This window comes from Phoenix dactylifera, chromosome 1, assembly GCF_009389715.1.
Source record: "Phoenix dactylifera cultivar Barhee BC4 chromosome 1, palm_55x_up_171113_PBpolish2nd_filt_p, whole genome shotgun sequence".
NCBI lineage: Eukaryota > Viridiplantae > Streptophyta > Magnoliopsida > Arecales > Arecaceae > Phoenix > Phoenix dactylifera.
Genome location: NC_052392.1, coordinates 26,091,597 through 26,104,833, shown reverse-complemented (window position 1 = coordinate 26,104,833; position 13,237 = coordinate 26,091,597). Strand labels below are relative to the sequence as shown.

Sequence of the window (13,237 nt, the reverse complement as noted above, 5' to 3'; positions counted from 1 at the left end):
ACCATTTCTTTGCAAAAAAGAGCTACCTACCTTTACAAACTCAATTTTAAAACAAACTTATAACACACCACCAGATTACACCATTTAATATGGATCTGTGGAACTTGATACATTTAAGTGAATCCAAAGATCACTTGAACATTTGGTATTGCTGTCAGATGACACATGAAGGCATTAGGTAACAGAAATGAAACCAAATACGAAGAAGGTAGGAAAGGAAGAGAAGAAGATCATGATTTATCGTGTCCTGTCATATTATTGCTTCTTACCTGATCATGCAGATAGTATCTAATATTACATATACTGCTGCCTTCCTTATGTCATCTTCAAAAAGTGAGAACCTTTGCACAAGGCTGGCAGGGTGCTAATAGTCATGTTAGCTCGAGGATGCTAGCCACTCGGCGATTATCAACGATTTAACAGGATGCCTATGACACAATTGAGTTTTGATTTCAAGGTTATCAAGAGTATAGTCATGTTCTCTAAAAAGAAAAAGTAACATGTTAAACAAGACACCTGATCTCATCTAACACGAATCCAAATAAATCAATTGCTAAGTGATTTGTTGAAAAAGGCTTGATTATATTGCTGGTAGTTGCTTTAAAAATAGGAGCTTCCACATACATAGGAGTCTTCACCCTTCAAAAGATGTCAAATGGCATCAAGGTTAGGCATTCAAACCAGTAAAAGTATTCATCTCTCACAAGAGACTAGAAATGAAAATCTGCAACGAAATATTAGCATTTGTGCAATGAAACAAGAGAGGCATAGGCCCCATTCTTGATGCCAATCAAGGCCTCATGATTTCCCTTCTCTATGATTACTCCATTCTTGACTACTGCAATTATATCAGCACCTCTGATTGTGGACAATCGGTGTGCAATAACAATTGTGGTCTGGTTGAGCATCATGCGGTCCAATGCATCTTGAACCACTCGCTCGGATTCGGCATCAAGTGCACTTGTAGCTTCATCCAGAAGCAAGATCTTTGGATCCTTTATTATTGCCCGTGCTATGGCTACTCGCTGCTTCTGCCCACCAGACAATTGGACACCTCTCTCTCCAACTGTAGTGTCATAGCCCTGCAGTATACCAGATTTGGGAAATGACAAACAGTATAAAAGACACTTCTCATCATTTTATCCATCAAACAGCTTGTTAACATTCATTTGATTATTAGCAAGAATATAGTTGAGATTATCTGACCTGCTGCAATGCACTTATGAACTGGTGCGCATTAGCTGACTCAGCAGCAGCTAAAATTTCTGCCTCTGTGGGCTCTCCTCCTTTCCCATAAGCAATGTTGGCCCGGATTGTATCATCGAACAAAACTGGTTCTTGGCTTACCAGACCCATCTGCTGTCTCAGCCATCTTAGTTGTAGCTTTTGTATTTCAAACCCATCAAGCAAAATTTGACCTGAATCAGGGTCATAGAACCTCTGAAGTAGTGAGACCACTGTTGATTTCCCACTTCCACTCTCTCCAACCAGTGCAACAGTCTGAAGGCAAGGTTAAGGTCATAAATAATACAAATTTCAATCAGTAAAAGCCCATGAATCAGATTGTGCTAGAAAATCATATGGATCGAATGACACCACGAAAGACATTTATCTAGATGTAATATGGAACACAAAAAACTACCACTATAACACAGTTCTAAGTCTATATTACTACTTTTATCTATACAAAATTGAAATACTTGCTTGGTTAAAAGTTGAAACATTTTGATTTCAAAAGGTCACATTTTAAGAATAGCTCGATTAGATTATGAGCAATGTAATGTTAGATGCTATAAATTATATAAGGAAACTTTTAGCTGTATGGATGTGGTACTTGGTTAAATAGTTTCTATCATAAATCATGATTAAGAATATTCACTAAAAAGAGATTATGTTATGCAACCAGGGGCGTAGTTGAACAGTAAAATGATTTTTTTTCACCAGATAGAATGAGGTTCTTTCATTTATATCATGGTTTCTTATATTGTACAAGTAGAAAAATCAGACATTCAGCATTTTCTAAAAAGATAGACTAGGTTTTTAGTTTCTTTCACAAAAAATATCACAAATCAAGAGAGGAGACATTCGAGGATATTTCAAGAGCGTGATGTTTCTTTTCAAGATTTTGCATATTTTCTTTCTTCTTACAAAGTTTATTATTTGATATATATATATATATATATATATATATATATATATATATAGAGAGAGAGAGAGAGAGAGAGAGAGAGAGAGAGAGAGATTGGCTAGGCTACATTCAAGTGGATCTCAACTCAGATCTGGCCAGGTTTAGATTGGACGATGGGGGATCCTATATCAACGATTAGACAATGTGATCTATTACATCTAAATTGCCTACATACCGAAAATTATGTGATTTGGAGACCCCAAGCTTATGCATCAAGAGATCAAAACATTGGATAGTCTAAATAACACAAACTAATATATATTTTTTTGACCACTTTATGCTTAGGTGTTAGGGGTCTCCAAGTCACATGATTTTTAGGGTATAAGCATTTTAGAGGGAGTAGATCACATCTAACGGCTTGGATCATTGATATAGGACCCTTATCTTTCAATCTAGACCAACCTAATCTAGGTGAAGATTAAATGGAATGTAACCGAGTCTCTCTCTCTCTCTCTCTCTCTCTAAATGTAGAAAAACTATCGGCACATTGATAGTTTCTGTCAGAACGTACACAAACAGGAGCAAAAAAGACAGCATGCAAAAGGTAGAGGAATAATGGCATATGTGTTTTGATAACTCTCAAAATTGTTAGGTTGTGTTTCCATAATTTCATTCAAACATTAGTTACCTTTCCTGATTGAACAGCCAAGCAGAGGTCCTTGAAAATCTGGACATCTGGCCTTGTAGGATACCGGAAGCTGACATGCTGAAATTCAATATTCCCCTTCACTAGTTGTATGGTCATCCCAGAATCATCACTAGGATCTATCCTGGATTTCTGATCAAGGATTGCAAATACTGAAGCTGTAGCAGATTTAGCTTTTGTAGCATCAGGTGCTAGGAAGCTTGACTGGGAAATCCCTACTGCCGCAAAATTAAGTACAAAGAAGACCTACAAAGCATATCAAAACTATGAGCTACAATTACATTGAGGAGAAGGAAGTTGCGTTGTAATTTTGAAATGAGTTCAGTTTCATGAAGGCATTATGAAATAGGATGATATCTTTGATCAGAAGCATATTTATCATTTTATATCTAATTTATTTGTAAAACAAAGGATGAAAATAAATCTAGCTTTGTCTCTTTAGAGGTTGCTATGATGCTATCTGATGATTTTCTTCTCACAGCATGTATTCTAAATCAAGGAAAAAAAAAAGATCATGCATTTTGAATCAACAAATAACTCAATACATTTACTTGTTCCTTTCCAATGATTGATAGTTACAAGGGAATTCAAAGTGAAAATTTTTGAAAGAAAAGGCCAATATTTTCTCGAAACACCTTAAAATTTTCCCCTTCCCAAGAGGTTGGAATTTTGAGCAAGAAAATCAAAAAAGTTCTCTCCTAGGCAATTTATTTAAGATAAAAGTTACCCCAGTCAAGCATGAAAAGAGATTTCTCAACAACCTTCTCCTTAATTTCTCGCTACAACCAAACAAAGGAAAGTTCTTGACTTTCTTTTCTTTCTTTTCACCATAGAAAAAAAATATTTTTCTTTCACTTTCTTGGCAACTAAATAGAGCCTATGTTTCTGGAGCACAATAAACCAAAAGGATCGTTGATATCGTGATGCAAAAAATGTCATTTTCCCCTAATCACCAGTTTAGACTAATCAAATATATACCAACATACTTTAAAAATGTCTGTGGACGTAGTCTTGCCATCCTCTATAAGTCGTGCTCCAACATAGAAACTGGTTGCATACACGCAAAAAAGAAAAAAGTAGGACAGCCCAAAGCCCACTCCACTAATCAACCCTTGCCTTGTGACTATGTTTTTAGGACCTTCACATTTCTTCTGATAAAGCTCCAGCACCTTATCCTCAGCAGTGAAAGAAGCAACCGTTCTTATACTTCCAACTGCATCACTAGCAACCTGACTTGCTTCCTCATACTTCACCTGCAAAAGGAAACCATCACAAACAAAGAAGACCATAAAACTTCTAATAAAAACTATAACATGAAACTCCAAGTATTAGTTGAATGGAAATTGTAGTTTGAAGTTCCAAGTGTCTGAATTTGTTCATTGGTTTCATTTTTTTTTGTAAAAGAATTTGTGAATGGGGCATTCATAATAAAATTTGGATCTTGCAGCAAATCCATTCAACCAATAAGAGTAATTTGCAATCCATTTTATCATCATTTTGGGTTAGAGGAAGAGTAATTCAAAGCAATAATGCAGGGAATCAATGATCTCCATTAAATTTTATAGTCAAACCTTCAAATCAGCATCAAGTCCCTTCATGAGTTTCATCTGGATCCATCCATTAACCGTGATTACAGGTACCAATGCTACTATTAGCAAAGCCAGCTGCCAGCAAGCAGCAACAGCTATGACCAGACCAGCAATGAAAGTAGTGGCATTTTGAGTTATCAGCCCAAGTGCATCACCAACAAGACTCCGAACTGCAGCTGCATCTGCTGAAAGCCTTGCTCCAATTGCTCCACTGGAGTTCTCAGATTTGTCAAACCACCCAATTTCCATGTTAACAACCTTACCAAATGACATTGACCTGATCCTCTGTATCAACCTGGACCCAGCCACAGCAAAGAAGTATGCTCTAGCCGGAATTGATACTACGGTCACCAAACCAAGGACTACAAACATCAACGACCAGAACCTAGAATCCTTCCTGAGATTTGCTGGTGGTCCATAAAATGTATGAATTATACTGGAGAGCAGTACTCCAAAGATGGGCAATACTACACCACTGACTACTGCAGCAATTACACCTAACAGGACAACTGGAAGCTCTGGTTTGTTCAAATAAGCAAGGCGGCTGAGAGGCACTTCCTGATGATGCTGTGGTGACTCCCCATGGCTGGGTTTCTTCTGTGTAATTTCTTGAATGTCAGGTCCAGCAGGCAGTCTGAAGGACTCTGAGAATGAATGACGGCTCCTGCTAGCACCAGATGAGCTTGTTGATCTCCAGGAAGATGATCGTTTCCTCAAATTTACAGCCACTGATAAATTGCCCTGATCAGGAAGAGAATTTTGTTCTGAATCTTGGTTCACATCCTGCAATTGTGTAAGTCGAGAATACGGTCCATCAGGATTCTTGATGAGCTGATCATGCGATCCTGAAGGATATATGAAGGAATAAATCATTCAGAAATCAGATTATGACTCTAGAAGTTGTTGCCATGTTGCAATAAAGCTGCAAAGGGTGAGAAGTAAAATTTGATTGAATCTTCACAAATAATACCTTTTTCAACTATTGACCCATGATGGAGCACAGTGATCATATCAGCTTTTCTCACTGTACTCAAGCGATGAGCAACTATGACAGTGGTTCGATTACTCATGACTTTGTCTAGTGCTTCCTGCACCATCTGTTCTGATTCTGCATCAAGAGCACTCGTGGCTTCATCTAATAGTAGTATTCGTGGGTTCTTCAATATTGCTCTGGCTATTGCAACTCTTTGTTTTTGTCCCCCAGAGAGCTGTGTTCCATGCTCACCAACCAAGGTGTCAATGCCCTAGTAGCAGTATCATCAATTCAGTTATCATGTACTAACAATTAAAGAATTCAAAACCTTTATGACATCAAGAAAGAAAAGGAAGCCTTGTTCCATTATCTGCACTTAACAAGGACAGAGCCACCTTTACCTTTCCTATAATAGTTATGGAAAAGATTTGAAGTATTCTGTGAACATGTTTGATAACCATAAGCAAACAGTGTATAGTGATCAAAAATAGAAGGAAAGATAAATGTTTTGAAGTTTGAAAAGATTAACCTCAGGCAGTCTATCAATAAATTTAGAAGCATTGGCCAGCTCCAGTGCAGCTCTGATTTCTTCAATAGTTGCATCATCTTTGCCGTAAGTAATGTTATTTCTAATACTAGATGCAAAGAGTACTGGTTCCTGACTAACTAATCCAATTTTTCCTCTGATCCATCTGAGCTGAAACTCCTTGATATTTATTCCATCTATAAGAACTTCACCAGCTTGTGGATCATAAAACCTCTCAATTAGACTGATCACCGTTGACTTCCCACTTCCACTCTCTCCAACCAAAGCGACAGTCGTTCCACTTGGTATAATTAGAGAAAGTCCAGTGAATATTTGCTCATCTGGCCTAGCTGGATAGCTAAAACAGACATCCCTTAGTTCAAGATTTCCTAAAATGTCATCCAAAATTTTTCCAGTAGTGTCATATGCATCTATCTCAGGCTTCCTATTGAATATTTCAAACATCTTGAATGCTGCCACTTTTCCTGCTGCAAATGCGCTTGAACATGGAGATGCCTGGCCTAAAGACCTGTAGAAATTTCATCAAGATGGACAAGTAAAAATTGTTGACATTCTCAACAATCAACAGAATAATATATGTGGGTTTCACAAGATGCATATATGTAAGCCGGTCTGCTCCCTTAATTCACCGGGGCATGCAGACTTCCAAACATTGCACATGGATACACACTCATATGCATAAATATATGGGAACATTAATGCATGCAGTGGTTCCTTGCTAGTTGGAAACCAAGTATGAGTTATTGTTGACCTGGATGTAGAATGAATATAGCAGGAAAGAAGAAAAATATTAGGACTTGTTCATTATTGAATTGGGGAAGAGGAGGTAGTTCAGAGGTTGACAATTCAGTGGGATAACCCATATAGTTTTGTAGAACAATCTACTAATAAGAATAGCCATATACTAGCATTCAGAGTGGACTGGGGATTACATGTTCCTAGGGTCCATCATTATGATCTTATATTACAAAAATGCAAACATTTTCGTGTAATTTTAACAATATGTTAACTTCTGCTCCTGATATTTCTAAAACTGAGAAATCAAGTAATTATGTTAAGTCAAAGCTTAATCCGTATGAATGGATTATAAAAGAAGGTTCATTAATAAATCAACATAAAGCAGATTATTTGAAGAAATAAGTGTTTGACTCAGATATTTCATAATAGAACTTTTATAATCCAATAAGGCAGATGCTTGGCTTCTTGTGCAGAGGTAGAAGAAACTGTGCTGGGAAAGATACCTACCAGTTCAAGCGAGTCTACTCATAACACATGATTGGCTTGACAGTAGCCCTGGTCATGGGAACTTATTATAAATCAACCCCATTTATCACATGAAGCGTTCTTATAAGAACTAAAAAATATATGAAATGGAAAAGAGCAGGGTTGCGGACGTTTAGAAGATCTGAAAAGGTTTTGCGCTCATTCTTTAAACACATTTCTTCTGCAAGGCTTATACATACTATTCTAATCCACAAGTTTATGATATGCATATTTAGTAGTTCTCAGGTTTAAACTACCAAATATTAGAAGTCAAGTAACTTTATAAACCTAGAGAAAAGATTGAATATATTCAGTGATCATTGCTAATGTCATCAAGAACTTTCAGCATTGAATGGAAATTCTACATAAAACTGCTACCGAAGTTGCTTATGCTTAATGGACACCATATACAAATACAAGCTAGAAACTTATACATTTTATAACATCAATATACTGATAAGGTGAAAACTTATGATTTGCCATCAGATTTCAGGAATCTTGAGATCGATGTCATTTTGTAAGGGAGCAACCGCGAGCCTCAAGCCTCCAAGTGTTTCCATAATATGCAACTTACATCAAGCAGCAATAGATAGGAATCTAAAGGATCTTGCTACTAATAAGTAATTCATAAGTTCATAAAATAGAGAGGATTGGAGATTATATATATATATCACATAGTGCATATTGGGTAATTTAAGCTTACATGGAACCAGTAACAACCGCGAAAATCACGTTAATAACATCTCCACCAGTATAATCTTTTTTCTGTATCATATTGGATCCAAACCATACACCTAAGCCATAAGAACAGATTATAATACCAATAGTCGCACCCAAACCAAAGCCTGCAGCTAAACCCTCCAGAACGCTGGCCTTGTAAACACTCTTTAGAGATCTATTATATTTTTCTACAGCCTGTTTCTCTCCAGTAAAAGAAGCAACCTGAAAAGGAATCAAAGCAGTGAGATCAGAAAAAAAATGAAAAGGTATTCTGATTTCAAAAGAAACAGAGGAAATGTTCTTACTGTTCTAATGGAGCCAATAGTTTGCTCCACTGTGGCTGCTGCCACAGAGTATGCTGTTTGCGCATTGGCGGCCATCTTGGTGATAGCAATAGCCATCACTGCCGCAGCAAGCACAACAAGAGGAATAACGGATAACATAACAAGGGTAAGTTGCCAGCCTTTGAAAAATGCTACTATAAACCCTCCTATAAATGATGATACCAGCTGAATGAACTTTCCAACCTGTAAATTGGAATAAAAACCATGACAAAGAAATCAAGGAGTTGAAAAAAAATATGGAGCTGAAGGTCATGAAAGATATAATGATGTAGGAAGTCTCACAATCTTTCAAATCCCAGACTAAGTCTAAACTTCTCCCAGGCAAGACAAGTATCTTGTAGTCAACTAAATACATTAAGCAGAAAGCATATATTTTTATTAAGTAAAGCAGCAATCAAATGTGCAGCATTACCTACACAGGCTGCTAATTAGGTACGGGTAAAATAAACATCAGAGGTTTGTAAGATACTGTTGGAATGTGTTTGAACTTATCCTGCAAGATGAAACGATAGCGTAAATGGAGATAGACAAAAGAAAGGCAATTGTACCTTTTCACCCATGGCATCTTGAATGAGATAAGTGTCACCTGATATCTTTCCAATGAGCTCTCCTGTATTTGCTTCCTTGTCAAAGAAGGAAATATCCTGTCCCAGTATAGCTTTTAAGTACAGATTCCGGATTCGAGCAGCCTGTTTTTCCCCAGTGGTTGTCCAGCATGCCACCTCTACCCAAAAACATTTAAGGTTTGCTCTTAGGTACAAATATAACAACCATCTTATTACTCTAACTACTGCCTCATGTTTATAAATGTATGTTCTTACGGAGGCATGATGCCACACCATTTGCCACGCCCAGGTATATGAACTTGAGAGCTACCTAATGAAGTGAGATCATAAAGTAGGTTACTTCGATTCACAAGTAACAAAATCAAGAAGATTCTACAACGTGATGGGAAACCAAGAACCAGAGGAACAAGGAAAACATATGCCACTAAATATAGAGCAGAAATCCTTAGAAACACTAAAAGATAACAAATAAATCTGGAACCAATTTAAATTGAACATAAGAGTTGGCATATACTATTTGAGTGATGATCATAAGACTACAAAAGAAGTTATGACAATCATTTTAGCCACCTTGGAAATTTCATGAACCACAATATGAACATCCGTAGTCTTCCCAAGTATGTTAATCAGTTCCCCAAAAAGAACTGTCATAAGTGGTAATGAGATCCCATTTGCTGCAGCTGCAACTGAACCAGTGACCATCAAAACAAGATCAGCTGTGTCAGCAAATGAGAAAAGCTTGTAGTAGGGGACACTATTCTTCTTTTCGTCTGAGTCTTGCAGCTTAATTGTGTCTGCAACATCTTTTTCTATCTCTGCTCCTTTGGACGTTGCATCAACTGAAGGATTTGGCATCTCCATCTCTCCCTTGGTCATATCTCTGCATCAGAAATCAGAACATTTCATTTGATTGCCCTGCAGTTCAACACCTCAAATAAGTACTCAATGATTAAGTAAGCATGGTGTCAGCACTTTATGAGCTGTGCCATGATAACAAAAGTTGGTAAGGAGATCACCAGTAGTTATACTCTAGAATGGTATTTGTTTAGATGATTGAATAAAAAATTCATCATTTAGTTCATCTTCTAGATCCATTGGCGCTTTCTGGTGAGAAGTACCCACTGGAAACAAGAAAAGGGACAAATATAAGAATCGCTGACCACTTCAAACTTTGATACTCAACACAAAAGGGTGTTCATAAAGCTTACAATCAGAAAGATAAAAATTATTGTTACTTTAGGCCTGATTGACATAAGGTTCAGGTTGTGGGGTTATAACTATGGAGTTCTAATTTACAACATTACAAAGTATGCACCAAAGAGACTTCTCTTTTTCCCCTTCATTCTGAAGCTTCCTATGTTCTTTAAAAATTGAAAGAGGACAAGCAGATTTTAAACTATGGAGCAAGCATCTGGGTCAACAGTTGACACATGATAACAGTATAATGTCCAAAGAGTTGATCAAGTAGTGTTTTCTCAGTACCTAGAAGAAATTGGCCCCTGGCATCTCAATGTTAACACAGTCAATTTTGAGGGAAGCATTCATGCAAGGAACAGGTAACAGCAAACAACGGTTATTTGTCAGGTGAAGTGAGGCACCGGCTGCCTGAATCTACCCTAGCAAATCTGGATTCTGGTTAGATACCAAGAATAGTTTTGGCTATACACATGGCCATAGTACGAGATGACACGGTGGCTAGATGTAATAAGTGTTTTGCATTTGGTCTTTACCAAATTTTGTGTAAGTTCAGTTTACAGTCTTGCCAAGTCCGGATCTTGACTGATCATGCATCAAGTGCTGTGAGGCACCGGCCATCCAATTAAATCTAAATTCTGGCTAAATAAGTGATTTATTTTGCTTGTACACATGACCTTGTTACAAGTTTATGTTTTGCAGACAACCAAGTTTCATTTGCCATTTACTTTGTGCTGTTACTTTGTTTAAGCTCAATCTCTCATCTCAGAAAGTCAGGACCTTGACTGATTTAGCAAGTTCAAATTTTGTAATTCAGCAGATAGTTTGAAGAAACTCAACAAAGAGTTCGATATCAAAATGAAGGGGAAATAAACCATAGAAACTGAAAAACTTCTTCCCAAAGGAACACGTTTCAACATGATTTTTACTTTTAAATTCATTGATTATTTCCGATAACTATTTACTCAAAGATCATTTTGACCAAATCAATATGAAAAGCATTTCTTTATTGATTCACACTGCCAGAAAAAATATCTGATGGTCTGCTTATAATAATTTGAGATTTTTTTTTCTAATGATTAGGATCCCAAAGTCCCACCTGAACTCCAGAATATCTCAGTTTCTGACTGGCAGCACTGCATGGGCAATAAGAAATGGTAAGGGGAAGTTTAATTGGCCTTCTGCTACATCCAGTTGTGATTGATTGCTTAAGCTACAAGTAAAAGATATAGTAAATTTGGAAAATCTCATGAAGCAATATATCAAAATATGAACTACCTAAATATAATTAAATTTCTCAACAGTCTCATTCTTTGGCTTGTCTGTGCAAGGAGGAATCTTACCTTACGATCCCTATAAAGATCCTTTTCTTCTTTTTAAAACGGACATTGAAGAAGACCACCCGAGCATGCTGTAGACAAGGTAAGTAAATTGATAGTAAAACAATTAAATTTCTCAATGGCATCATTTCATTACTTGCCCAAGCAAGCAGGTATCCTATCTTATGATCCATTTAATAAATCTTCTTCCATTTAAAATGGCAGTATAAGAAGACTACATGAGCTAGTTGTAGCCAATGTAAGGCTCAATGCAATCATTAAATCACTTGTCTGTCGCACGCACGGTGGTGCCGCTTTCATGCAACAAAGGGTATTTCCACTTCATTGATTCTTCAACTACATGGGAGGCATTTTGGATCTTTCTGCTGTCTTGGTGAAAGAGGTGGAGAGGATAAAGACAATCACTTTGGAGATACCTCTTTTGTCTCATTGAACTGAGAATGACTCTTAAGCTGACTCCTCCTAACATCCAATTCAATCAAGAAGTAGTTGAAAACATAGAATTTCGGCCACAATAATTTGGACCACTCGTCAGGCTGGCCCGTACAACACTATCATGGATTTGTTTCCTAAAAAACTTCAGAAAAAAGAAAAGAGGGGAATCCTTTTGTAGGTTGGTCCGCATACTGTGCGAAAATTTATGGCTTTACGATCATCCAGCAAATGCTGGCAAAGAAAAATAAATAGTCAGGCAAACCAAAAAGAATCCACAAAGAGATTATTTAATCTCACGTTTTCTGCCCTTTTTGGAGGCAGCTGCCGTTGAAGGGTGGGAACGCAGCTACTCGGCCACTAACGGTTGGGGACCTGGTAGGGCTCAGAGCGGATCGAATATAAGTTTTTATCCGTATCCGTTTATGTTTGATGATATATATATATATATATATATATATATATATATATATATATATATATATATATATATATATATATATAGATAGAGAGAGATTTGTAGGATGTAAAAAAATATATATATTTATATTTATATCTGGAATCATCTAAGAGATTGATACAAAATTGTAGGTCTAGAAAAGATACCTAATTTCAAAAAAAAAAAAAAAATCATCTCAATCGGAAATCGTATGACCAAATTATGGCCTCTTGAAGTTTGGCCTATAACTCGGCTTTCCGATGTAGCGGGTCTCGCTTCTAAATCATGTCTAGCCCTGCTTATAGTGGCCAAAGTATTTCATATCAAGTCTAGTGATCCTCATGGATATCCGTAGTGATCAAAGTGTTCCATATTGAATTTGGTGATCTCTTTGAATATTCGTAGTTAACAAAGTGCTTCACATCGAGTTTAGTGATCCTCCTGAATACTCGTAGTGGTCAAAGTGGTGCATTTCGGGTCCAGCGATCCTCCTAGATCATTAAGTATCTCTAACTTTCTATTCCTCTAAACTCTTCTTGTGTTTGAGAATGAGAGAAATGGAAGAGACTATTTTTTGTATACTGTCGAATGATATGAATTTTACATTAAAGCTTAGATTGGTTATATTAAATGGAAATACTATTTCTCTAAGAAGGAAGTTCAGACTAATGAAGCCAAAATAGAGTATAATTTTGCCATATAGAAGAAGATGAATTCATGATAAGTCCTTTGCAGCTTTTGAACTTTGTCATGTGTCATTATCAAAACCATATTCTTCATCTTCGCCCATGCATGCTTTTCTAGTAGTACATTTAGAAAAAATAGTAATAGATGCATTTTGGAGATATCACTGCTGAACAAAAAAAATTAGCATAGATGCAATTCTTTTCTACTCAAAAAAAAGGATTGCATACATGAACAGAAAATTTTTCTTATAGCTAACAAGATTGTGTCTATCATTATTAAGTTAGTTTGTAATGGCAAGAGAAACCAAGT

General features: G+C 36.7%; 1 protein-coding gene across 1 annotated transcript; it reads right to left on the bottom strand.

Annotated features, from left to right (window-relative positions):
• Positions 1 to 622: 622 nt before the first annotated feature.
• LOC103713658 (ABC transporter B family member 21-like) lies at positions 623 to 9,723 on the bottom strand. The gene is made up of 12 exons (XM_008800661.3): positions 9,407 to 9,723; positions 9,092 to 9,146; positions 8,819 to 8,994; positions 8,232 to 8,453; positions 7,910 to 8,148; positions 5,926 to 6,451; positions 5,394 to 5,667; positions 4,406 to 5,268; positions 3,821 to 4,087; positions 2,817 to 3,080; positions 1,207 to 1,500; positions 623 to 1,082 (listed from the first exon to the last, which is right to left on the bottom strand). Exons 1-12 carry the CDS (start codon positions 9,710 to 9,712, stop codon positions 738 to 740), a joined length of 3,831 nt encoding a protein of 1,276 aa, XP_008798883.2. The 5' UTR covers positions 9,713 to 9,723; the 3' UTR covers positions 623 to 737.
• Positions 9,724 to 13,237: the final 3,514 nt, after the last annotated feature.